Raw genomic sequence first — 24904 nt, forward strand, 5'->3', positions numbered from 1 at the left:
GGGCTGCTGGCCCGGGTCGGTCACCTGCACGTATAAAATTTGACGTCGCGAATGTTTCGACATATCGTGCACTCCGGTAGTGGGAAGCGCTCCCACGTGGGGGTGAATAATACGCCAATGCTACCTTACAAATCCGATCGAAGCGCAGCTCCTCATTACTACACCTGCTTACTCGAGTCCGGTCCGGAATAGGCGCTGCCCGATCACGTGCGTCGGCGCTTCAGCGGCCGCCACAAAGCCCGTGCCCGTTGCCCAAGTCAGAGAATGGAAATGAGTTGGACGTGCCGTCTAATCTGATCCACACACTATGCCTAACGAATTGAGCGAGAGAGAGAGGAAAAAAACACACATTCCAGAACGCACTCCTCCCCGTCGATCTGGCCAGCATATCCAGGCGTCGCCCGCCATCTCCTCCAATCAGTCTGAGTATCGCATTACGCCGAGATCTTCCAGATAACATGGCCCAGCCGAGAGTCGCGAACGCTGCCACCAGTTCGCTCGTCTCCCCCCCCCGCGTGGTGGCATCCTAAGCTTGCAGTGGTCGAGGAGGGCGACTCGCTCCGGAGCCACTCGAGCGGCGTCGCGACACGAGATCCCGCCCGTGCCGTGAGCGCGCCCCGTCTTAGGACACCTTGGTTTTGACGTCGGGCATCGCCGTACGCTCCGGCGCCTCGACCATCCCCGTCGCCTTAGCATTCTTATCCAAACCTGTCATCATGTTCATAGCCGTCATCATATCCATTCCAGACCTCTTATCCATCCCCGTCATCATATCCATCTCTGTCATCATATCCATACCTGTCATCATATCCATTCCGGACCTCTTATCCATCCCCGTCATCATATCCATACCCATCATCATATCCATACTTGCCATCATATCCATTCCGGACCTCTTATCCATCCCCGTCATCATATCCATACCCATCATCTTATCCATCCCCGGCATCTTATCCATGCCCATCATCTTATCCATTTCCGTCTCCTTCTGAAGATCTACGGTTATTGCGGTGGTAGCCGTCACGTCTTCAGTGGATGATGTCCCAGTGGATGATGCCCCAGTAGACGTTCCCTGGGTGGATGTCCCTTCGGTGGACTTCTTCATAATGCATTCCGAGTGGTGGTTTTTGTCGGGGTGGGCGTCGTCGTTGGGCATACGTTTGTCGCGGGTGCCGGCTATGTAGTTCCAAATCTTCGCCGCCTGGCCCACACATGTCCCCTCATCCCCGGCTTTCTGGGGCGGCTGCATCTCGACTGCCCTCCCAGCCGGTTGGAAGGGGAATGCAGAGCCTCTCCGGAACGTGGCAGTTACCGCCAACAGAGTAACGATTAAGCGCATGGCCGGTAACTTTCGTCCGGAAATGGTAGAACGACTAGGATACGGTAGGGATAAACTCGAGCGCAGAGTTTGTCGATAGATCAGGCTCTGCTGAAAGGCCCTCGTTATCTCAGGAGGGAGCTGCCGTTTCCTGGATGCATTTGGAGAGAACTGATGCTTTGAAAGATGATCGACGACTGTTTTATAGTCTTCGTAGTCCTCTGGATAAAGGAGAAACCTTAGAAGCCATCGTTAGCACCGCACTCCCGGGATCCCCATCCTAACTTCGAAGATTCTACCAGTTCCCATCTCAATCTCGCGACTATCGGGCGATCGGCGCGGTACCGAAGACATGAAAACCAACACGAGCTGTCGCATATTGCGCGTTGTTGTTCGTCAAGGTACGACCTGACCACGGCAGTTCGACGCCGCGATATCATCTGCTCAAGGTGCCGGAATACCTGTCGGCAGTAGCGCTACCTCGTTGTCAGCCCGGTAAACCACGCCGGCTGTCCTGTCTACCAAGTGGAACCGACTGCCTCGCAGTCTTGTATTAGGTGATACACACGCGATACCCAATCTCTTCGTTGAGTTGTACTGGTTGTTGCTCTCTGGTATACTCAGAGGGAGGGGTGAGTCGGCAATCCTCTGGAGCGACCTGATTCTTTGGGCCTCGTCACCAGTGCCAGATCGGGAACAATCCAAACAACAGTTTGTGGCCGGGACTTCAGAACACATAGATCCGTGCCCGGAATAACCGAGGCCACCACGAGGCCCTGGCTTGGTTGAAAGAATGTCGCCATGCGGGCCGGTAAACGGTTTGCTGGAGGGTCGAAGCACTGCTTTTCCGGCCCTAACCCAGCGAGGGTTTTCGCCTACGTCTAATATTGATCCAGGTTTGTAACTCCACTGCCCTCAAAGCTGCCCAGCGTGCTTTCGAGGCAACGCGAGCTCTCGCTAAACCCTAGGCGTCTACACAGCACATAGCAGACCTGCACATGCCGAAGACACCGCCGCCCACATAAAAGAAACCAGATATGATATCACGGTGATTTATGAATGAAACAGCTCGCCGCTTACCAGAATTTGATGGATGTTTCCGCCTGTTCTGGTAAAAGCTTACAAAATTATAAACATCGACGAACCCCTATTATTCTGACCACCATCTGCCGTCCTTATACAACCACGGTACTTCGGTTACTCGGGTCCACAGGCTAAGGAGTCTCTCGTCACAAGAAGAGGAGGAGGGGGAGCAAGGGGGCACCGGGATGGCTACACGATGCTATGTTACTTTACGCAAGATGGAGCTACTAACTATTTGCTGCACGGCTATTCCGGAACTGCAATCTCGGCTGTTGTGACAAGGGGATATGCTTGGAATAGGTTTAATTCAACTAATAATTCTATAGGGGGTCTCTTAGGTCCTTATCCTTTTTTAAGTTCTACGTTCCCTTCTCGTCCTAATATAACCCGGAAGTATCTTTATACCTTTATATCTTAATACCGAAGCTATCCGAAGCTTATTTAGGACTTTCCTTAGTAGGTCGCCGAGGTTACGGCCTCGATACCCGATATTATCCTCCTAACCTTTTATAGCTTAATTTATTAGCGCAGGGTTCTATCCGTATAATACTATTTCCCTTCTTCGGAGGAGCTCGTTCCTAAGCGTAATACCTAGGCCCGATAGTTAGTAGGTTTATTAAGGTTCTATAAGTAGAATAACTTAACGGCTTCCTTTGCTCCTTTAGTAGTAAAGTACTCCTACGGTTCTTAAGTTTAGTAGCGCTTAACCGGCTAGCCTTATTACTTTACTAGGTACCTAATAACTTTTCCGGTCCTTACGGAATCTAGTACCTTATTTACCTCGTAATCTTCTGCCTCGATCGGGGCTACCTCCCGTAAGACCTAGTTAGGATTAGGTAGTTCTTAATTATTAACGCGGTAAGGTTCGATAAGGGATACGTAGAAGGTATTATAAATCCGCTAGCCTTTCGGGAGTATTAGAGTTACGGCGGTAGGGAAGACGACCTTTTAAACCTTAAAGAAACCGAGTATCTTTTTATTTATCTTCTTTATAAGGCGTTTGGTTTTAATGTTACGGGTATTTAATATAACGAACTATCCGACTTTTAAAGGAGGTTCCTCCTTTCGGTATTTATTTACTTATCCTTTTATCCGCTACCGTATTTTTTTTAAATACTACTTAGCCTCGTTATATACCCGAATTATTTAATAAGTATAAAGGTTACTTCCTAAATTCTTAGGGGTACCTAAAGGGGGGTTATATGTTACTAAGTATTACCCGTAGTTAGCGTAAAAGGGTAATATATTAGTAGCTATTAAAGCGATATTATTATAGGTAAATTCGGTAGTAAGTAGTAAGCTCTCTTAATTACTTATTTCGTAATTTACGAAAGCGCGTAGGTATACTTTTAAGATTTAATTAAGTCTTTCCGTTTATTTATTCGTTTAGAGGTAAAAGGCGGTACTTATTTTAAGCTTAACGCCGAGGAGCTTTAAGACGCCCTTTTATATATAAGAAGTAAATCGCGAGTCTCGGTCGGAGATAATATTTAAAGGGATCTTATATAGCCGCTAATAATTACGTATAAAGATAGGTATTAAGTCTTCGGCTTTTTTACCGTCCTTTTTTAGCGGGATAAAGTACGTTATCTTAGTAAAGGAATCTATAATAACCTAAATAAAATCGTAGCCGTTAAATATTAATAAGTCCGTAATAAAGTCTATCGCGATCGTTTATTATAGTCGATAATATAGTTTTATAAGCTATAATAATCCGAACGGAGTATATCGGGGTACCTTATTTTACTAGTACTCGCGGTATTCCTTAACGAATTCCCTAATTATTATTTTTAGGTTAGGTTATTAAAAGTTACGAGCGATAAGTTTTATGGTTTTATTTATACCTATATATTCCGTTACTTTAATATCGTATTCCGATTTAATTACTTCCTATTATAGGTCCTTAAGTATTTAGAAACGGTTTCGCCGATAGAGAAGGCCTTCCTAGAGCTTTATTTCCTTACCGAGTAATTTAATTAGCTAGGCTTAGTACTCCGGGTCCTATATAGCTACCGTTTTAACTTATTTAACGAACTTTAGGGTTTAAGCGGATATTAGGATGTTATTTAGTCGTACGCTAGAGAGTATTACCGTAGGTAAGCCTAAATTTTTTAAAAAATGCTTTTCCTATAGGACCGTCGCTATCGGCTAGTCCTTAGCTTTTCCTTTTTTAAGGCGATATTATAATAATCTAAATAGAATATTAGCCTTTTTATTTTACTTCCTTAGGCGATAGTATATTATAAAGTAATACGAGGAAAGCTATTAAGCCTAACGGGCTTAGCGTCGATTTAATACTTTTACCGTAGTAAAGTACGTTAGATTTTAGTAATCGGAATATACTTTTATTTAATGCTAAGTACCTTCGAAATAATATCGCTACTTCTCGAATACGTCGACGATTATTAGTAGTTCCTTATTATATATCTTATAATTTATTTCCGCTAGGGTAAGTCGTCGTAAGAAAAAGACTATTAGTTTTAATTTCCCTTTATTATCCTTCTATAAAAGGACCGCGGAAATAACGAAATTTAAGGCGTCGGCTTCGATAATTAGGACTCGGTTAAGGTCGAAATATATAAGTACCGGGGCCTTCGTAAAGGTTTCTTTTAATTCCTAGAAGGCCTTCTCTATTTCGATTTCCTATTTTTATAGCTTACGGTTTCCTTTATTAGCGCTAATAATTAGCCTAGTTATGCCCGAGAAATTACGTATAAATTTACGGTAAAAGTTAGCGAACCTAATAAAGCTCTATAAGTCTTTAAGTATAGCTAGGGTACGTTAGTTAAGGATAGCTTTTACTTTATCTTTAGATATAATAATACCTTTAAGACTTATATTATATCCTAAGAATTTAACTTCTTACGTTCGCTAGATATATTTCTTTAGGGCTACCGCTAAATAGTTTTTTATAAGCCGTTTTAAAACTTCTTTAATTAATTTATTATATTCCTTTAACGTATTAATATAAATTAAGATATCATTTAAATAAGCGATAACCCCGGCGTTTAAGAGGTCGCGGAAGATATAGTTTATTATGGCTTAGAAGGTAGCGGGAGCGTTAATTAATCTTATAAGTATAACTATATACTCGTATAGCCTATAGCGCGTTTTAAAGGCGGTTTTTTATTTATCGCTTTCCTTAATCCGTACTATATAAAACCTAGATTTTAAATTAATCTTAATAAACTACCGCGCCGTTTAAAATAGATTCTATAGTTCGTTAATTAACGGGATCGGATATCGGACGGGTATTATAATTTTATTTAGCCCTCGGTAGTCCGCTACCGGTCTTAAGGCGCCCGGGTCCTTTTTATTTATAAATATTATAAATACGCCGTAAGAGGCCTTAGATTTTCGGATTCTTCCTATAGTTATTATTTCGTCGAACTAAGGTTTTAAGGCGTCTAGCTATCGTCCGCTTATAGCATATAAAGGTCCCTACGAAGAAGTAGTTCCCGGTCGGAGCTTAATAACGTAGTCCTACGGTTACCGATTAAGGAACCGTTATCCGGCTTCCTTAGTTATAATAGGAACGAAGTCGCGAAATTATTCCGGTATTTATATTAAAGCCTCTATTTCTCGTACTATTCCTACGCGAGCTAGCCGTAAGCGATAATTCTAGCATCGTAGCGAATTAAAGTATAACCGTCCGTTTATAAATAATCCTTAAGAGAGGTATTCCTTTATTTATTACTAGGATAGGATAGTATCGACCTCTTCGTTTAATTTACTAACTTCCTAAACGATACGGTAAATATATTCGTAGCTACGGAGCTTTATTTTATTTATATATTAGAATCCTTTTAACGAGATTTCCGAGCCGTCGAATCTTATTAAGGTCCTAACCTTAGAGCGTTAATTAATAGGAAAGCGTAATTATTTAATTTTAGCGGCGTTAATTAAAGGTACCTTACTACCGGTATCTAAGAGGATTCGTAAGGGGTATTCTTTTCCTTAATATTTTATTTATATCGTATGGATAAGCCGTTTACCTAACCTTAGTTCGTTTAGGTTACGCTAGAGAACTCGTAGTTTCTTCGTTATTAATACCGTTTCCGTTACTTCTAGCGTTCCGGGCCGTTTAATAGCCGTAATTTTTACGTTATCTTTATCGCCTCTTTCTCCTGTTAACGCTTACGGGGGGGCATTTAAAAATCCCGTTCTTTATCGGAGTCGGATAGCTCTATAATACGGGGAAAAGTTTCCTTCTATCGTATAATAATATCGATTCTAGCCCTTTTATTAGGTAATAATTCGGGTTTCTTCCTTTTTCTTTTTCCCGATAAGACTTTCTTAGGTAGCGCCGGTAAGTTTCGTTCTTCTAAGTCCTTTTTTACGAAGTAAGCTAGAGTTTAGTAATTATCCCTTCCGTATTTCTAGTAGGCCTTCTTATCCTTCTTTCGCTAGTCGATAGCGGCCTAGTTAATTCTAGCTAAAGCTTTCTTATTACCTACCTATCGTAAGTCCTTAGCCGGTACGGGTTTCTTATTATCCTTTTCCTTACGTTCGTTTACCGGTTAACCTAAGCGGGAGCGAGTTTCTTTTACGGGTTACCGCTATTACTAGTCCGCTTTCGTATACTCCTTTTACGAAGCGGACCTTCCTTTTCCCGAAATCCCTAGGTTAGTTATTATATTTTCGTAGATTTAGCCGGCTTTTTTAATTACTTTAAGGAAGGCTTTATCGCTTTCGGAAATGCTACTTAGTCGTAAATAAACTAACTTAGTTATTTCGTCGGGTAAGATACGGGCGATATAATTTTAAAAGGTAATTCCGGATTATTAAACGATATCGTTAAGGTTTATAAGCTCGGTAAGGTATTAAGAGATATCTCTTTAATACTTTAGTTCCTATATCTTTTTAAAGTTACGATATCGTTCGGCGAGGTCTTTAAACCGTTCTTAAAGTACTTAGGAATATCCCGCTTAAGTATCGACGATTATTAACCTTTTTACTTAGGCTAACCGTTATTAATATTAGAACTAAGCCTTTTCGGTAAGTATCGATCTTACTTAGTTAATCTTTTAAACGTTCTAGGTAAAGCTTTCTTTATAAGTTTCGAGGTAGGATTTAACCTTAATTTATTATAATCGGAACTTAGCTAAGTCTTTACCGTTATAAGCCGTAGGCTTAATAAGGTATATTAGGTTAGTCGTTACCGTAATACTTCGTCGATTATTTATAGCTTTAGTTTAAGCCCTAATCATACGTTCCTCGGCCGGGTCGAAAGGCTCCTACGGTTTTTTAGAGGCGCCGGACGGGCCTCGCGGCCTTTACGGATCCCCGGATTTTAAGTTATCCGAATCGTCGGAATTCCCGGGGTTTCCTAAGGCATTCCGCGGGATCCGTAGCGGTTACGGTAGTCTTTAACCGGCTCCTCTTAATATAAAGGCGCCTACCGTAGCGTCCTAGAAACGGATTCTTACGCGCGCGGCGGTACGTTTAACCGCGGCGTCCTAAAGTACGCCGTCGGAAATAATTTCCCTTATTTTAGCCTCGCTATTAATATATTTTCCGGTAGACGTTATCGTAATACGAACGCCTAGCGCGGGAATAAGCGTTCTTATTCTCTAACTAACTTTTACGATAATAAACTTAATATCCGTTAACTTATTACTTAATCGTCGTTATTAATACTTCTTAATTAAATTAACCGCGTAAGCTTTAAGGTCGTTTTTAATTAGCTAGGTTTTTTCCTTTATAGCCCCGGGGGTAAGGTATTCTTTATTAAGGATTTCGTTAATCTATTTATCCTTTTACGTAGCTTAGGAACTAACGTCCGTTACTAACTTATTATATTCCTCGCGTAATTAAGTTAAGGCTCGTTAATTTTATAACGCGGCGTTTCGAAGTTAGTTTATTACGGCCGTTCGTACTTTATCCTACCGGGTAAACTTAACTACGGTTTCCTATACGTTTTAAGCGAAGTAGGTACTTTATTTTACGACCTATTTCTAGAACTCGTAGATCTATATCTTCGTAGTTCGGATACCGGTAGCTTATATTACCGTAGCGGTTTAATAAAGCTATCGTAATTATTCGTATTACTCCTTTAGGATCGTATTTTATCGGTATCTTACGTCGATTTAATTAATTAATATTACTAGGCTTTAATATACCTACCTTATTTACTTATATAAATCTACGATTTACTACGAGGAATTACGTATAACTACTCCTAAGTTCGCGATTTCCGGAGTATCCGTTATAACTACCTTATATTCCTAGGGTTAATATACGACGAGGGATTTATTAATTAATTCGGGGGTTAGCTCCGTTTAAGGCGCTAAAGTAATTCGTTCGGCGTCTTTTATTTTTAATTCCGTTATAGCGGCTTTTAATTCGTTAATCGTAGTTACTATTTAAGTTACTTCCGCTATAAAGATCGACGCCGCCCCCGAAGCGGTTAGTCGCGGAAGCGGGAAAGCTTACGGCTTTAGTTCTTTAGTAAAGGGTCGAGGTTAATCCGGTAGTAATGGTACCGGGGTAGCGGCTTTAACGTATAACGCCGGCTTAGGCGTAGGCTTTTCTTATTACTAACTTATAGTAAAGTTATAAGGGTAAGAGTAATATAGAATTATCTATAACAAGGAAATATACTTAAAATAGGTTTAATTTAACTAATAATTCTATAGGAGGTCTCTTAGGTCCTTATCCTCTTCTAAGTTCTACGTTCCCTTCTCGTTCTAATATAACCCAGAAGTATCTTTATACCTTTATACCTTAATACCGAAGCTATCCGAAGCTTATCTAAGACTTTCCTTAGTAGGTCGCCGAGGTTACGGCCTCGATACCCGATATTATCCTCCTGACCTTTTATGGCCTAATTTATTAGCGCAGGGTTCCATCTGTGTGACAGCTGTTGCATCGACGAGGCTGCTAGACCGCACCCACCACCTGCCTTCGAGTATTGAACCAGCCTATGCTCGAGGTCGGTTTTGAGCCAAGACACCACGTGCTCGAGGTAAACTTCGCCGATATCCCCCGGCCGAGTAAACGTAACTCTAGATACGGTGCATCTCGGCGAGCTCCTCTCTTTCACCGGCGTTTTTGCGTGCCTTTTTATCCCTTTATAACACACTGTGCTTCGTAACCTGGCGTGGTCAAGCGATCGTGTCAGTATCTCGAAAAGCCGCGGCCAGTTAGGGCCTCGTTGCAGATCGGGAGGTGTATCCGCGGAGGGGAGGGGGGGGGGTGCATTGCCGGGTCTCGTTTACGAAGCCGCTCGGACTAGGTCTGAAGACCGTGGTTCGTACGTATGTCGCGGATATGACTTGCTGGGGAGGATAACTCGTAAAAGGGGCCCGTAATACTGCGTAATAGGCATTACATGTCGAGCACGGCACAGATAGGTGCCGCTGCCACTTGAAATATTCCCCTGCTGGACTTGATAACCTGCGCCGTAAGACATCTAATATCGCGGAGGACGTTAGTGCCATTATCTGCCTACCTCTCTACCCCGAAACCAAGGCGTTCGGGTTTTTAATTATTGCAACAAATTACAATAGCCCTAGATTTGCACCTGATCTCCTCATGATCAGAAGCAGCATGTCTTATCTCAACCACCACTTACAACTAGGTATGAATTCGAGAGCCCTGAATAGACGTAGACTCGCTACATTCTATTACCGAACATTTACAACTCGCCGGACAGCAACACACTCCTGGGAGACAGCACCAAGCGAGTGGACGAGGAAATGGCAGGGGACATGACCAAGCCCTCGGCGCAGCCCTGACGGATAAACTCGTGACGTGTTTCCGGAGACGGTAGGAATAGTCGGATATTATTGGATGTAAAGTGCATCAGCTACCGGAGCGCTCTTACTCATATCCAAGCTTACCGGGGCGCAGCCTATCTCCACTTACAACGACGCGCGTAGTCCCAATGCCAATACATGAATAAATACTGTACGTATATATACCTATAATATACACAGTGGGACAGGAGTTGAGTTTCCTAGCATCGCAAGTACGACCTCGTCGCGGCCGCTTCGACTTCGAATCCGTGGGCGCGCGCACCCACCACCCTCGGCCTGATCCGTCTCAGGGCGAGGACCCGTGAGTCCGCAGCCTCACGACGACCGGCATGCCGTCTTTCGGGTGGACCGTGCCGTCTCCGATGCAGTACAGCCGCTCGCCGTCGACGACATGCGAAGGCGTCGCTTTGGGGCCCCTGTGCGAGTTTTGTCAGCGGTCGGAGTTCCCGAGCGGGGCATCTATTGGGGTGGGGGGGTATTATCCTCTGTGCGCACTTACTGCTTCGCGTCCCACTCGGCCCAGGCCTCGCGGACGTCGAACGTGCGGGCGACCAGCACGGCGACGAGCCGCAGCTCGACCATGGCCAGCTCCATGCCGATGCAGTTGCGCGGGCCGAGCGAGAACGGGGTCCAGGCCTCCCGGGCGGCGTACAGCGGGTCGCCCTCGGGCACCGTCCAGCGCTGCGGCAGGAACGCGTCCGGCCGCGGCCAGTAGTCCGCGTTGCGCTGGATGCCGGGCGCCGCCAGCCACGGCCCGAACCCGCGAGTCGGGTACTTGGTCGTCGAGCCGGGGACGGTGAGCGCGTAGCCGGGCACGTGGTTGCCGTCGCGCACCGTCGCCGCGAGCGGGAACAGGCGCAGCGTCTCCTTGATGACGCCGAGCGTGTAGGGCAGCGCGTACAGCAGGTGGGGCGAGGCGGCGAGGACCTCGCCCGCCCGCTCCGGGTCGGGGCCCAGCACGGCGTCGTGCTCGGCGCGGAGCCGCGCCAGGCAGTCCGGGTTGTCCTGCAGCAGCTTCGTCATGAAGCAGATCGTCGACGCCGTCGTGTCGTGGCCGGCGAAGATGAAGGCCTTGAGGTTCGCGATCAGATGCAGCATGAATGCGGCGTCGGGCTTCCCCCTCGAAGCGCCGGCGCCGGCGTCCTTGTCGACGTGCTTGATCGCGAGGTCCACGATGGTCTTCTTGCCCTGAACGGAGGCGCCCGCGTCCGACCGGAGCTTGTTTTCGATCTGCGAAACGAGGACCTTGTGCATGACGCTGTTGTTGCGCGAGATGGTCGCGTGGTACCAAGGTAACTTGTCAAGCCGAATGATCTGCACCACCTTGGTCACCATGCCCATTATCTTGATCTGGCTCATCAGAGCGGATTTGAACGGGCTATCGGACTGGCGCGACTGCTCGTGAAGACGCATATCCCTGCCTCATGTTAGCCTACGCAAACCCGGCGCCGCGCCCGGACTTACAGTGACGCCCTGGTGATGATATCGAAAGTGAGATTGGTTGTCTTCTCCTCGAGCTTGAAGACCGGCCCCCACTCGCCGTCCTTGCCAGCCAGATTCCTCAGTCCGTTCACAAAGACCTGGGCCTCTTCGAGGAGCTCCGGGAGCAGGGCCGACAGGTTCCGCGGGCTGAATCCGGGACTGAATCTCGTCCGCCAGGTCTTCCAGATGGCGCCCTCGGTGGAGACTAAGTCATTGCCTCCGGTTAGAGGCTCCATGAACATGCGGGTGACGGGGTCCTTGGGGAGGCTCGGGGATTGCGTGAACTGGGAGGCGGCGGCGGCGTCGTAGGCCATGACGAGCGAGCCCGCCATCGGCCAGAGATCGAGGTAGACCAGCGGCGGCACCTTCTTGTGGCCCGGGAAGTACCTGTCGAGGTTGCGCACGAGCCAGTTGTGCATCATATAAATGTTGACATCTGGAGGGTGCTCTTTGCGGAACTGGCCCAGGACTGGCAGATGGCCGAAGACGAGCGAGTGCGGGAGCATGGGCTGCGATCAGTCAGCGACGACGCAATCCCCGGCCGTCCCGGCGCTGGGGCAGGCCTGTCTTCTCGCGCGGTCGGCGAAGGAGCTTACTATTCCCTGGGCCCTCAAAGACCGGATCCTCATCCGTTCGATGTAGGTTCTACGTAGGAACCGCAGCACAACGAAGGCGACGATGACGCCGAGGCTGCGCAGCAGGATGGCCGACACCCCCAAGGATGCCATGGTGCCGCACGGTCCCGCGGATACGGCTCGATATCGCCGCGACGACGGACGCGAACGCACAGCGGGGGATTTCGAGGCAGCGGTATATATGCTATATAGGTAGGTATGCTGTATATGGGCAGATATATACAAGAGCCGATGAATGGGGAGCGATATTGGTCGGGTTGCCAATCTCCAGAAGACGAGAAGGCAGGCGTTGTTATCCCTTGGGGCTGGCGGGTGCTTTTATCTCGCTTGCTAATAGCCACGTCTGCCTACATCCTCACCCCAGCCCTCGTACAGATGCCTCGAGGCCCCATTTTATTCAGGCATAACCACTTGAAGCGCGCAACAGCTCAACGTCGCGTATGAGTCGGTACTATATGCATTGCACGTAGGTACCTCCTACGGACACAGGTAGGTACCTAAGCCAACTACCTAAGGTACCTGTAAAGTACACGTACACACGAAAAAGTGCTCTTCATTCATCTCGCCCACCAGATGGGTAGGTACCTATGTACCTACATTACAAATACCTATATAAATATAACCTCTGGAGCTTTTTTACATTGCGGAAGAGCTCATTGGTCGTCTGCCTGTCGAGTTCCAGAAACAGAACGAGGCTTGGCGAGAGCGGGGGTATTCGACTAAGAGATAGCCATTCCCAAGTCCATGTTTCCCCCTTGTCTGTCCTCAGCAGCAAAATAGGAATACCTACGAAAACGTGTCGTTGGCCCTGGTCCCATCCACATATACTGCCGCTTCTATAACTGATCCCGGCTTCTATGGAGTCCAGCTGAACCAATCTGCTGACCGTTACTTACAAACACCATCCGCCGCCCCTCGTAGCGACACAGGTAAAATAAAAATAAAAGAGGGGGACACGATGCGCAGCAACCGACTCACTAGACTGGTTCCCGGGCTTCCAACACACGCGGTAAGCTAACTCTCGCCTCACAGTACCTAACTCGGTTCTCTCTGCTGCCGAGAAAACACGCCAGGTCTCCCATGGCAAAACCCCTGGCTCAGGCCGCTTCGGCACGCCGACACGACGGGCCCCGAAGCGCACGAGCCCCCCCCAACGCCCGCGATCCCTACCGACAACAGCGTATTGTTAGAAGCGGCGCACACGCGCGCACGGACACGTACTATATGTATGATATTTATTGATGCCTACCAGCGTGCATACAGAGAGAGCATAGGGACACGGAAACGCCAACAGGGACTATCACGGGCACGGCCAAGTCGGTCTTCCACTCTCCGCGGGATCCGATTGGTACTCACGGCTGTTGGCTGGCTTTCGTAGGTAGCACGCAACATACTCATACGCAAGGGAGCTGGGGTCGCGGCACGGGGTTGGATCGAGGGGGGCTTTGATTTGTCTGCCGGCCGGCTTGCCCTCGTCGGGGGTTAAGTCGGCATGGGGCCGGGCCGACCCCGAGGCGCCAACGAAATTTATCTCCGAGCACGTGCCCGCCCGCCCCCTCCGCTAGCTACTCAAGTTATCCCCTCCGTCCGCTTCCGACTCGACACATTTTTGGTGTCGCAGCGCCCGAATTCACCACGTCTTGCTTATCTCCGGATCCCCCGGCATCGCGGGTAGCCCTGCGCCGACAAGTTTTGGTTAGCCTCCCTACGCTCTCGTACCGCCAGACCGGCCGCTTCGCGGATGTCCCGCGCCGCCCACGACGGCCGCCTCCGGGAGGGGTCACTTACAGGAGTCGATGTCCTCCTCGACCGCGCGGCCGATCCTGCACTTGTTCTGCTCCGCGATCGACTGCGTCGTCAGGGTCGGGCACGTCACGTAGCACGGCGTGTCCATCGTCCTCTGCAGGGAGTCGTCCTTCCAGCCGAACAGGTAGTCGCCGTGGCTGCCGTAGCCGGTGCTGCGCGGGTCGACACGTCAGCGGGGCCGCCTGCACCCCCGAGCCCCTTCTCCCCGAAGCGGCACCGCCGTACGTAGGTGGGGAGCAAGGTAGGCATTACTTACTGGTCGCCCATGCTCCAGACGAAGGGCTGCGATCCGTCCTCGGGCCACTCGCTCAGGTCGTTGAACTGGCGCGTGTCCCACGCCGTCTCGTACATGAGCTGGGGCACCGGCACCGGGTGCGACTCGGGACACGGGCCCTGTGTGTCGAACGTGCCGCTGGCCGGATACGACATGTGGCCCATGTGGTCCGCGGTGTCGAGGTTCTTGCCGTCCCAGCAGCTGTGCTCACGTTAGACGATGACGACGACGACGACCCGACGCAAGCCCCCCTCCACGATTTCACGAGTGGCGTCAACCTACGTCGGGAACCGAATGTTCGCCATGATGCCCGCCGGGCACGGCTTGTTGGGCAGGTCCCTGGTCTCGGGGAAGCGAGTGTACATGTCTTGCAAGCAGGTGTAGGTGATCTGCTTGTACTTGTTGGCCTTGTCGACGGTGCGCGCCATCGCGTCGCCGGTTAGCATGCGGAACCCGGGCTTGAAGGCCGTGACCTTGGATCGCTGCTGGTAGTCGGCCAAACCATTCTGCATGTAGTAGACCGTCATGCCGCCCTCAGCGCCGTCAAACCCGATATTGGGCCGGATGGGTACACGCTTATAGGTGCCGTTGCGGGCCCTGAAGAAGAGAACGGCAGTCCAGTAGTTGGAGGTATCCTCGGTAAACTGGCAAGTCGTGCAGGTGGACTCGCCGGCCATGTCCTTAGTGGGGTCCATCGTCACGTTCAACGAGTTCTATATCAAGTCAACCCCGTTCAACCTCCCTCTAGTGCCGCGAGCTGCTACTTACACCGCCGATGATCTGGTGTAGATGGGGGGACGGCGCCATACCCGGGTTCACCAGGGGGTCGATGCGATCTACCACAAGTTGGGAGCACGAGAACCGAATCAGCGCATTTGCGGGCACGGCAAACGCCAGCGCCGCGAGCGAAGTCAGGTGCATCCTTTCGGTTCACGATCTTGCGATCGCTATGAAATTAGGGTAGAATACAGAACACGAGGGGCGACACGGTTCGAGTTTGCGCGATATTGTCTGTTTTATCCCTCTTCGGAGCCCGATTACCGGTAAACCTCCAGGTTCGCTATCTTGTCCATCGCAAAAACAAGACGCCGCGGCCTTTTCCAAGTGGCAATCTGACGGGGCCTGGTCCCCAAGAGCACACAAGACCTTGACTGCAGAAGACGACGGCGCTTCTCTGCAAATCAGGGTTGGCAGATGCTGACAGATCGGCTTCATCTTGACAGTCCGACCAATTATCGGCGGGCGTTAGCCCTTTCTTTCAACTCATATGCTTTCTGGCCGGGCAGAGACCAACATTAACCAGAGTGGGCGATTATAGCCTCCATGCAACCCCATGGGGTCGAAGAAAAGCCGGGCCAATCAAGCGAAACTACGCCCTTTATCAGCATTGGCGAAAATAGAACTAGTCGACTTGGCCGTGTCTGAGGAATTGGATACGCTCTAGTACGCTACATCTCCTGGATACGCGGATATTTTCTAGTATTACTACGAGTCCCTTTGAGTCTCCCCTTAGGTTTAACTACAAAACTATGGCAGGTAGGTATATTATGGGGAGCCGAGAAAAGGAGGGTTGCATAGCGGCTCCTAGCGGTCTAGACCTAAGCCATTGAAGCCCCTGAACAAAGTAACTTCTAGCAAAATAATTGCACCACGATGACGAGGAACCCCTCGGGATCCAGGCACGGCCGATACTCGGGCCGTATTCTAGGTGGTGGGTGTACCAGGGGCACAAATCCGCTTGGTCAAATAGCTGCCCCCTCGATATCACCAGGACAGCCAATGGCCCGGATTTGCCGCTCGGCAGGACGAAAATATTATATAAGTCTTAGCATGAAACGTGCAACACTTTGGCCCCTTGCTTGCCACCGAAGTCGGTTAATTCTGTGCAAGTATTGTCGGTCCCGGGCATCACTACCGCATGGGTCACCTATGGATGCCGAGAATATCGCGTCTCAATCCTCAAACCCGGCAGGTCAGCATGCCCAATTTATTCGGTAGAGATCGCCGAAGCACAGGTACAGTACAGAAGGGTTCAAAGTAGAGCTGGCGTCTTCTACCGAACCTTCTAACCTATCTCTATGTTTCCAGCCCAGTCTGGTGTATGCCAAATCGAATGCAGCCATCGCTCTTGGGGGGTCGGCATAACCTGAGCGGTTCCGACGTCTAAAAGCAACATGGTATTAATGAATTTACACACAAACCAGCCAAGCCAGGCCATCCCTATCGGCAATATAAAGGAACGCGTCCGGGAGCCTGTTCCTCTCTCGCAGCTTCGCCTCCATGCGAGGACCTCGGGCCGTCCGCCCCGCGAACCCGCCGTCATGGCTTGCTACGAGCTCAATCCGTGCCGTGCGCAAAACAGGCGCAGAACCTAGCAGCGGCCAGTTAGCTTCTCGAGCGCAGGGGATCTTTTAGGTCTGGGGGGGAGAACGCACTTGCCCACGCGGGCCTGCACGCAGTGCGACCCCTCGTTGGGTACAACAACAGGGCACTCCAGGTCCGCACAGTCGGCGTCGGCGGCACAGCTCTTGTGGGGCAGCGCCCAGGGGAAGCCGGTCGGGCGAGCGAAGCTGCCGGTGCCAGTGATGGTGGGGGAACCGCCGGGGGCGCCGTGGGAGCCGAAGCTGTGCGGGAAGTCCGGCGGGAAAGGGAAACGAGGGAATCCCGTCGGGATCGGGAAGTTGGTCCGCCAAGAGTGAGAAAAGCCGGTCGGGAACGGCTTGTGCGGGCCGGGTGCCCAGGCGCCGGTGCCCGTGGGGTGGGGAGGGGTAGGGTGCTCCCAAGTAGGGAATCCCGAAGGGACCGAAGGCAAAGAGGGCTGACCGTTCTCTGTGATGTTATCGTCAGATTCTACCCGACCTCTCCCAGCTGGTTGTATGCGTCGCAGCTACGTACGCCAGGGGAAATGGGCCTGAGCACCCGTCAGGCAGAGACCGAGAACTGCGGAAACCAGGGATGTCGATATCTTCATTCTGGATGTGGTAGGTATTCGGTGTGCTATAGATCTAAGGTTTTGAATCGAGGTCAGCTAGCTGGAAGGTCGGCGATCCAGGATATCGTACGCTGTTGTGTCCTTAAACGAATGGAACTGTGGCCCTGGAGAGTGAGTCGATGAAAGAAGACGACTGAGCTGACTTATATAGGTATCCCAGGACCTCGGGTACGGATCGCCTACGTATCAGATTATACCCTACTTGTATGCAACGCTTCGGTATCATCACCCTCGTAGCTAAATCATGTAGAGACGCCAGCATAGCTTATGGGAGGTGTACACAATGGTGGTAAGGAGGGCGTAGTAGTTCTGCCCTTACAGGATCTTCACAGGATGGCGAACCCGGGCCGCGATCGGCGACTTGCAGATCATTCCCGTACGAACAAGTCAACTCCAGACAGCGCCCATCAGCAACTCCCGAAGACAAGGCAAGATCTTCGTCGAGCGAACCTCAATTAGTACGGGCGATCATGATGAAATCCGCTGAGGAATCGCCTAGGCTGAGAGGGATTCCGCCCCGTAGCGCCATATATCGGGACGGCCATGAGCTAAGAACTTACTGAATCGCAGGCGATGGAGCCACAGAAGCCGTCGTGGAGGCCAGAGGATCTGGGCTGAATCAGTAATCAGACTATGGCCGAGAGAGAGAGAGAGAGAGAACACGCAATTCTGTATGACGCGGCCGCCGGTGAGAAGCGCGCCCGGCCCAGCTTCTCCATCTGGCCTCCACGTCATTCCGCCATGAACCGCGTCCGTGGGACGCAGCGAGCCTCATGATCGACTTCTAGCGCCGCCGCTCCCCCAGCTCGAATTGGTCGAGCTGACGACGCGTCGCCGGAAGAAAAGCGACTCGCAGCCGAGAGAAACGGTGCTATGGGAGGGGGGGAGGGGAGGGGGACTCTCTGTCAGCCCCCTTCAGCCCGCGGAAGCGTCACGGTCGTACGTATAGCCAAACGCCACGAGGACGAAAGGGGAGGGGGAGGTCAGATACCAAGCCACGCGCCCCCTTTACGGAAGCCCATATCTACCTAGGTATCTACATGAGGGAAAAGACGGTTTTTGCAATAGGTACCCCTTCGTCTTCTCACCCAGCCTGACCCCCCCCCGCCACGCTCCGCCTCCGCCCCCATTCCCCTGCACGGCGCGGAGCAGCGCAGCGCAGCGCATCGCCAACGTCAGCCTCCTGCACTCCACGCAGCTAGGGCGCCGGGGCGCAAGCAAGCCCGCCGCTGCCGCGTACGCACTGCGCAGCGTTCTTGTGCACCCGAGAAGCTCGCGCGCGGCGTACCTATCATTCCGAGCAGCGCCGCGGCGCAAACGCAGGCCCAGGCTGATTCGTTCTGCCGATGCGAAGACGCCCACCGGGCGCCTCCAGGGACAGGCTCTCTCGCGTGCGCGCGCCTGCCCGTCGCCGCAGCAGCCGTCCTGGGACTGTGTCCCTGGGCGCCGGCGGGTCTCGCCGTGAGACTACGCGTATTGAGGGGCCTAATTTGGGGAAGGGGGGGGGGGGGGGGGGGGGGATCTCGCGCGTCTCCCGTCAGCTTACCTGAGAACGGACGGACGGCACGTAGATGTGCACCCTACTTGCGTAACCTAGGTATGTACAAGCAGAGGTGCCGGGGATAAGTCTTGTTCCGACGGCGACGGCGTGGTCGGCTCGCGCCACCGCGGGCAGAGCCACGTCCCCAAGTAAACCGCTCGGCCGCCCGTCGTCTTCGTAGGACTTTACCCTGGCGCAGAACTCTTTCCTCCCTCGCCTCTCGCTTGTTCTGTCTCCTCCCCGCGCTCCAGTCCTTGGATCGACACGAGCGATCTCCAGGAGACCTTTTCATCTGGTATACCTAGCGGAGAAAATATGCGTGCGCCTGTCGACGTCTGAGGGAAATACCGCCCACGCTTTAGTTCGCGCTGTCGGCCCGCGCGGGTCGTCGCACGGCGTCTGTGGGGACGGAAAGAAAGGGGAGGGAGAGGGCGCACCCGCTTCGACCCAGCTGGCAGGCAAAATCTACCTATATTGATCTACAAACACATGCCTGAAGCGATCTCTGATATCTTACATCATCTACATGCTCCGCCGGATCCAAGGCGACAAGCCAACTCCAGATGAGACAAAAAAAACTCCCTCTTTCCAAGCCAGCAGTAAGGCTCACAAAGCCCGATGAGAGAATAACTCTGGCCCAACGGGGGAAATAGCCATGACAAAAATAACCCGAATGAGATATTCTGGTGGTGGAGCAGAAGCAAAAGAGGGACATGGCAGCAGTTCCAACCCCGCGACTCCTGTGGGGGTTCTCAGGCCATGTTAGTCGGGGCGGTGGGGTGGCGCACTAGGCGTCGGGGCCGGTCGGGGCGTCGTAGAAGAACTCGTTAACCCAGGCGCGGATGGTGTCGTCGTCCTCGCCGGGGAAGCTCTTCTGGACGCCGCGGAGGGCCTGCTCGAGGAGGTCCTCGACGCGGGGGCGGTCGGTAGGGCGGTGGTACATGCACTCGTAAATGACGCGGCGCAGTTCCGGGTCGACGCGGTCGAAGCCGCCATCCTCGTCTAGCAGCAGCGCGCAGTACGATACGGCCACTCCCGGCGCCGCTTTGTCTACCGCATCGTCGACGCCATACAACGTGGACGGCACATCTATGCCATACGGCACCTGCGGCTGCGGCGGTTGCGGCGGGTTCATCTGCGTGATGATCACCCACATCGTCTGCACGTCATTCATCCTCCCCCGCCCTCGCGTCAGCCCGCCGTTGCTACGAAAAGGGGAGGAGGGATCCCAAAGGGGAAGGGAGAGCAGGAGAGCGGGAAAGGGGGGACGGGATCACGGTCCGTATACGGTTGTTGTTCACTCACCAGTGCGATGCCCCATATGTTCGTCGCCGATCCGTAGTTCCCCGCCATGAAGCCTTCCCCCACATCGATCCCGTCGCGTACCGGCTGGACATTGTTCCATTCTGCGCAGAATTGCTCCTACGCGTTTTCGACTATGTTAGTCCGGCTGTCCCTTGGGTATGCACATTTGCGAATCTCGGATCTCGCGGGGTGAGAAAGAGGAGAGAGGAGAGAGAGAAAGGGCAAGAGAACAAGGGAAGAGGGCAGGGGTTGGAACGTACGGGTGCGAGAAAGTTAGACTTGCCCGTCCAGCGCTGGTAGTAATAGTATTCGCTTCGCGACCGTCAGCGTTTTGTACCAACCACCGAGCAGGGCGCGTAAGACTTACTTGCGTTTGTGGGTTTTGATATTTGTTGCTATTCCAAAGTCCGCAAGCTAGTACGAGTTTTTCTGGTCAACTTCTAGGCCGCCTCTTGCTTTGGGTAGGGGTAGGCGAACGGGTCAATACGCCTAACATACCTTAAGCCTAGGGACAAGAAGATGTTCTCGTGCCGATACACCCGTGCCTCTCCTAGGTTCCGAGGAGGCTATAAAGACTGGATATCCTGTTAGCGCATCGTCCCACGAACCCCGGTCGCCACCCTATGGCCCTTACTGTTGGTCGGGTCTATGTCGAAATGCACGATGTTCTTGGCTCGCCACCTCTTGTTTTCGGGGGGCACACCCTCGATCAAATCTGCCGGCGCGGACTCGTAAAAGGAGAGCGCTGTCCGGTACATGGACATATCCAGGAGATACTTGATGTTGGCCGGGTCTCTCCTGAGCGTCTCCGAACTCATAATCTCAGCTTCGGAAACGCCTACCCCCATAGGTGGACGAGGCGGTTTAGGTCGGCCCGGATGGAACTTTCGAGGAGGGTATTTCATCGCCACGCAGGCTCGTACCACTGTGCCGGTTAGAATCTCGCTACGTCGTCGGGGAGTGCCTATCTTCTAGGCGAAATTTACACTCACAGCAGAGCCAGATCTCCCAAAGGACTCTATTGGGCAAGGCCACGACCCCGTCGGTCACCTCAGGTCTCGACTTAGCCCTCAGCCTCCCGATCAGCCTCTGCAGGTTACCACCCTCGACATATTCCAGCAGCATGTAATCCTTCACTTGGCTCAGATCTCTATTTTGCCTCGCCTTCCACCGTTCAACACGCTTCTGATACCGGTAGTCTTTCAACTTCTTGGTGTATGTGTCCTGGAATCTTCTGGGCACACGCACTAGTGGCCTATGCTGCTCGCTGACACTCTCGTCTCCGCTCGAGTTGGACTCATCGGAAGAGTCATCGGGACGAGGCTTTATCGGGCGCACATCCGGTTCGGCTCGGCGTACATCTTGCGGGTGTATCATCTGAATGCAGTGCGCCGCCCTGAACATTTTCTAAGCTAGTGGTGAGCTACTGCGTTCAACGAGGAGACTTTGGGGGTGGAGGGGGTGTTGCCTACTCTCGTCGCCTTTGCCTCTCTGAGGATGCTGTCCGAGTACCAGCCAGACAACGACAGTTTCACCACGACATCCTTAGGCGTACGCGATTGCGCCATGTATCTAAAGTGAAGGGCCAATCCAACTGGCGCGCTCAAAGGTTAGCGAAAGCACGACGGGAGCACGTAGAAGACAGGGGATGAGAGACGAGGGGGCAACATACGGCCTCCGTATCCCAACGGCTTCTGAAAGCTAAAGAATTCATCTTCGAAGTATTCCCTAGCCGAATACAATCTCTCCGAAGCGGGATACATGAGGTGGGAATTCCTGTTTAGGTTTGCATGATTATTCGCGCCTTTGACCCAAAATACCTCTGCTGGCTCAACGTTATCGAAAAGAGCATTTGGTCCCGCCATGGGGAGGCGTACGTTGAGCCAAAGAGGGGCGGTGGAATAGACCTTCTCGGTATCCCAGGCAGGATTATCGCCTTTTCTGCGGTAGACATCAAACTGGAGTGCAGCTAACTGGCTTTCTTCTTCGAAATTTCGCGGCTCGCGATACTTTTCCATTATTTCGTCCATTTTCATATTCAAATTCATTGCCGCTTCTAGAGCTCGTGCTCTCGGATACGTCTTACTTGGCCGGTGCCGATCGAGATGGCGTCAAGGCGGGCTGGTCGGCTTCCAACGAACGGGTAGGGTGTGTCGGTGCAGATATCTGTATATTCTCTGTGTGTTACGTGTGTGGAGGAGTAGTACGGAGCTGATCCTAGGCTGCCAACGCTAGACGGCGCCGTCATCTGTCTAATAGCTAGACGGAATGGCCATACATGCCGTTATCGGCAGTGGGGTCTTTGAACCAAGGCATTGGCTTTCTCAAGGCCACGGCGCCTTTTGTTACCGCCAGGACCTAAAGGCTACCAACGGCGGTATGTGGGTTAGGTCCTCTTCTGATGGCTGGTTCCCCTTCGGATGCCGCTCATGGGGGGGTAATGGGCTCTTTCTTACCGCAGCAGCCGAACCTCGTGGCTCAACCCCCGGATGCGGTACTAGGGCTTGAGGGCGGTGCCACAACGCGAAGTGGACGCCTTTCGTCTTTCGTGATGAGCGACACTAGTAATGCGTACAATGCCACGACTCCCCAAGCGAGACGAAATGTCTGAGCAGTTCTTTATCTCGCTGAGATACCTACCCATGAGAACCCGCTTCGGTTCTATGGCGATAAGGTATGGGCCCGCGGTCACGTGATACACGGCCTTGACTGTTGCCAAGGGTGTTCTTGTGCCGAATTGCTGAGGTACCTACCTAGGTACCTAAGGCATGTGGGTAAGTGTAGGCATGTATGGGAAGCCCAACTCCCCCTGGAGGTATGGCATGTGCCGTGCCAGCAAGGTCTGATGGAATAGTAGGCTACGGGTACGAACGCCATTAACATCGCTGAAGATACCCAGATAAGTATCTAAAGCTGATGAGTAAAGCGAGAAGGGGGGGTTTAGTCAAGGGGATTAGTCCAAGACGTCACGGCACCTTAGGTACGTCAAGCAGGCTACCCAGGTCGGTACTCTAAGTCGTGAAGGACTCAGCGGTTATATATAGGTACCCACTACGTATCTAGATACGTACCCGCCCACCTAAGAGGTACCGTTAGGCAGGTACGCCAAACCCCACAATGTCGACAACTTCCCTTTTGGGACGCGGTCGTGAGTCGCCCACGGATCTGATTCGACGGGCCAGGAAAGAGGCAGAGATGCTATGTAGTAATGGTGACATCACTAGCCATCATTGCTCGATGATTCAACTCAACATTCGCCTCTACCAGTATTTCGTCACCTCTATATCACGTTCGTCTCTCTGCCATCCCGTCATCCTGCCGGCTGGCTCGCCTCTCCTCTCTAATACTTCTCCCCGTCTTCGCAAGCCGCAAATCCTTCTTCTTCGCCAATACCATAATACACGGAGAAAAGACGAAAGGGGGGAAACAGTCTCAGCTTGTGTGAAGCAGCAGCAACCAGACACCAAAGCATACCAACATTCATCATCGCCGCCATGTCTTTCCTCACCAAGACGGCGGTCCATCAGGTCTCTCTGATCTCCCGCGCCGCGGCAATAGCCCCGACTACCCGCCAATTCAGTATCGGCACCCCTGCCCAGAAGTCCGTCGCAGAAGTCGCCAGGGATACGTTGAAATCGGTCGATCGCAAGGTCTCGGATAAGTTAGTGGACGGCATCAACGCTGGTGGTAAGCGCCCAGGATTCTGCACATCCTTGTTACTTGTCAGCTCCGACGCCCGAATTCTTGCTTGCCTCTTGAACGGCTGTCGGTCTCGAGTGAAGTAAAGCGCAGCATGCTAATTCCGACGATCGAGCAGAAAATCTCGCATCCAAAGTCAGGGGCGAGGCGGAATCGGACAAGGTGAAAGGCACGGCCGAGGAGATCCGGGGAACGGTGAAGGGGGAGGCCGAGGCGCTCAAAGGGAAGGCCAAGGGCGCGGTCGGTGAGGTCGAGGGTAAGGTTAAGGGCAACTTGTAAGGGGCCGGTCGTCTCGGAAATACTGTAGGAGAGTCGCGCAACTCCAGTTGCTATCCTGTATTACAACATAAACTAAGACTTATAGAGTTCTTGTTCGAAGACTCTCTTAACATTTAAGTCTTGCGACAATAGTATATGGCAGTCTAGTTTACGCAGAAGGTGATGTAAGAGTCTCGGCTGCGAAGTGACGAAGCTGGACGCTATCCAACTTTCCGCTGAGGCCAACTAGAGAAAGAAGGCCAGGGGGGCAGATGGAATGGACCAAACCCATAGGTATAACACAGGCACCCTGAACGCAATAGGCGCTCTTATGTCAACGGGGTTGAGACAGCAGGAGAGAGCTACTAGACGCCAAGCTCTGCGGCATCACGATCACGTCTCGGTTATAGTGACTGCCAATTTTTATAGAGAGGTATCACTTATGAGACTCAAGCCACAGCAAGGAACCAACCTTCCCAGCTGAGCATCTAATGCGTCGGGTGCAGACTGATGGACGTAACCCTCTTCCTATCCATTACCTGAAAACAGAGCCCGCCGAGCCCCTTTATGGCCAAAAACAATAGTGCCATACGGACAGCAGACGTCCCTCCCGCGCCGATTAGCCTGGTAATAAGTTATAGTACACCGTCCCGCGTGGGCTTCCCCTGGGATTAGGTACCGAGATCGATCTTGTTGTATTTCATCGTCTTCCGTATTCCTGCACTCTCGCCAAATCCTACTGTGTCACCATG

At 51.6% G+C, this 24904-nt stretch overlaps 6 protein-coding genes across 6 annotated transcripts; 1 reads left to right on the forward strand and 5 right to left on the reverse strand.

Moving 5' to 3' along the window:
• Nucleotides 1-343: 343 nt before the first annotated feature.
• GGS23DRAFT_517953 (uncharacterized protein) lies at nt 344-1551 on the reverse strand. Its single transcript, XM_051514616.1, has one exon. The coding sequence runs from the start codon at nt 1337-1339 to the stop codon at nt 623-625; it is 717 nt and encodes a 238-aa protein (XP_051372582.1). The 5' UTR covers nt 1340-1551; the 3' UTR covers nt 344-622.
• An 8516-nt stretch (nt 1552-10067) lies between these two features.
• GGS23DRAFT_565783 (cytochrome P450 4V3) lies at nt 10068-12746 on the reverse strand. The gene is made up of 4 exons (XM_051516240.1): nt 12240-12746; nt 11626-12152; nt 10661-11578; nt 10068-10577 (listed from the first exon to the last, which is right to left on the reverse strand). The coding sequence occupies exons 1-4, from the start codon at nt 12369-12371 to the stop codon at nt 10448-10450; spliced, it is 1707 nt and encodes a 568-aa protein (XP_051372583.1). The 5' UTR covers nt 12372-12746; the 3' UTR covers nt 10068-10447.
• Nucleotides 12747-13908: 1162 nt separating this feature from the next.
• Nucleotides 13909-15279, reverse strand: GGS23DRAFT_596369 (uncharacterized protein; the record flags this gene model as incomplete). The annotated part of the gene is made up of 5 exons (XM_051518467.1): nt 13909-13955; nt 14067-14236; nt 14341-14559; nt 14641-15071; nt 15127-15279. The coding sequence occupies 5 exons, from the start codon at nt 15277-15279 to the stop codon at nt 13909-13911; spliced, it is 1020 nt and encodes a 339-aa protein (XP_051372584.1).
• Nucleotides 15280-16497: 1218 nt separating this feature from the next.
• On the reverse strand, nt 16498-17659 carry GGS23DRAFT_518039 (uncharacterized protein). Its single transcript, XM_051514617.1, has 3 exons — nt 17254-17659; nt 16794-17187; nt 16498-16729 (listed from the first exon to the last, which is right to left on the reverse strand). The coding sequence occupies exons 1-3, from the start codon at nt 17327-17329 to the stop codon at nt 16696-16698; spliced, it is 504 nt and encodes a 167-aa protein (XP_051372585.1). The 5' UTR covers nt 17330-17659; the 3' UTR covers nt 16498-16695.
• Nucleotides 17660-19429: 1770 nt separating this feature from the next.
• Nucleotides 19430-22517, reverse strand: GGS23DRAFT_518105 (kinase-like protein). The gene is made up of 9 exons (XM_051514618.1): nt 21868-22517; nt 21668-21789; nt 21188-21602; nt 20830-21120; nt 20694-20770; nt 20563-20609; nt 20456-20507; nt 20196-20312; nt 19430-20049 (listed from the first exon to the last, which is right to left on the reverse strand). Exons 1-9 carry the CDS (start codon nt 22241-22243, stop codon nt 19678-19680), a joined length of 1869 nt encoding a protein of 622 aa, XP_051372586.1. The 5' UTR covers nt 22244-22517; the 3' UTR covers nt 19430-19677.
• Nucleotides 22518-23434: 917 nt separating this feature from the next.
• GGS23DRAFT_565794 (uncharacterized protein) lies at nt 23435-24495 on the forward strand. Its single transcript, XM_051516241.1, has 2 exons — nt 23435-23882; nt 24013-24495. Exons 1-2 carry the CDS (start codon nt 23690-23692, stop codon nt 24171-24173), a joined length of 354 nt encoding a protein of 117 aa, XP_051372587.1. The 5' UTR covers nt 23435-23689; the 3' UTR covers nt 24174-24495.
• The last annotated feature ends 409 nt before the right edge of the window (nt 24496-24904 follow it).

Source organism: Durotheca rogersii (assembly GCF_024521655.1).
Source record: "Durotheca rogersii strain YMJ 92031201 chromosome Unknown GGS23scaffold_8, whole genome shotgun sequence".
Classification (NCBI taxonomy): Eukaryota; Fungi; Ascomycota; class Sordariomycetes; order Xylariales; family Xylariaceae; genus Durotheca; species Durotheca rogersii.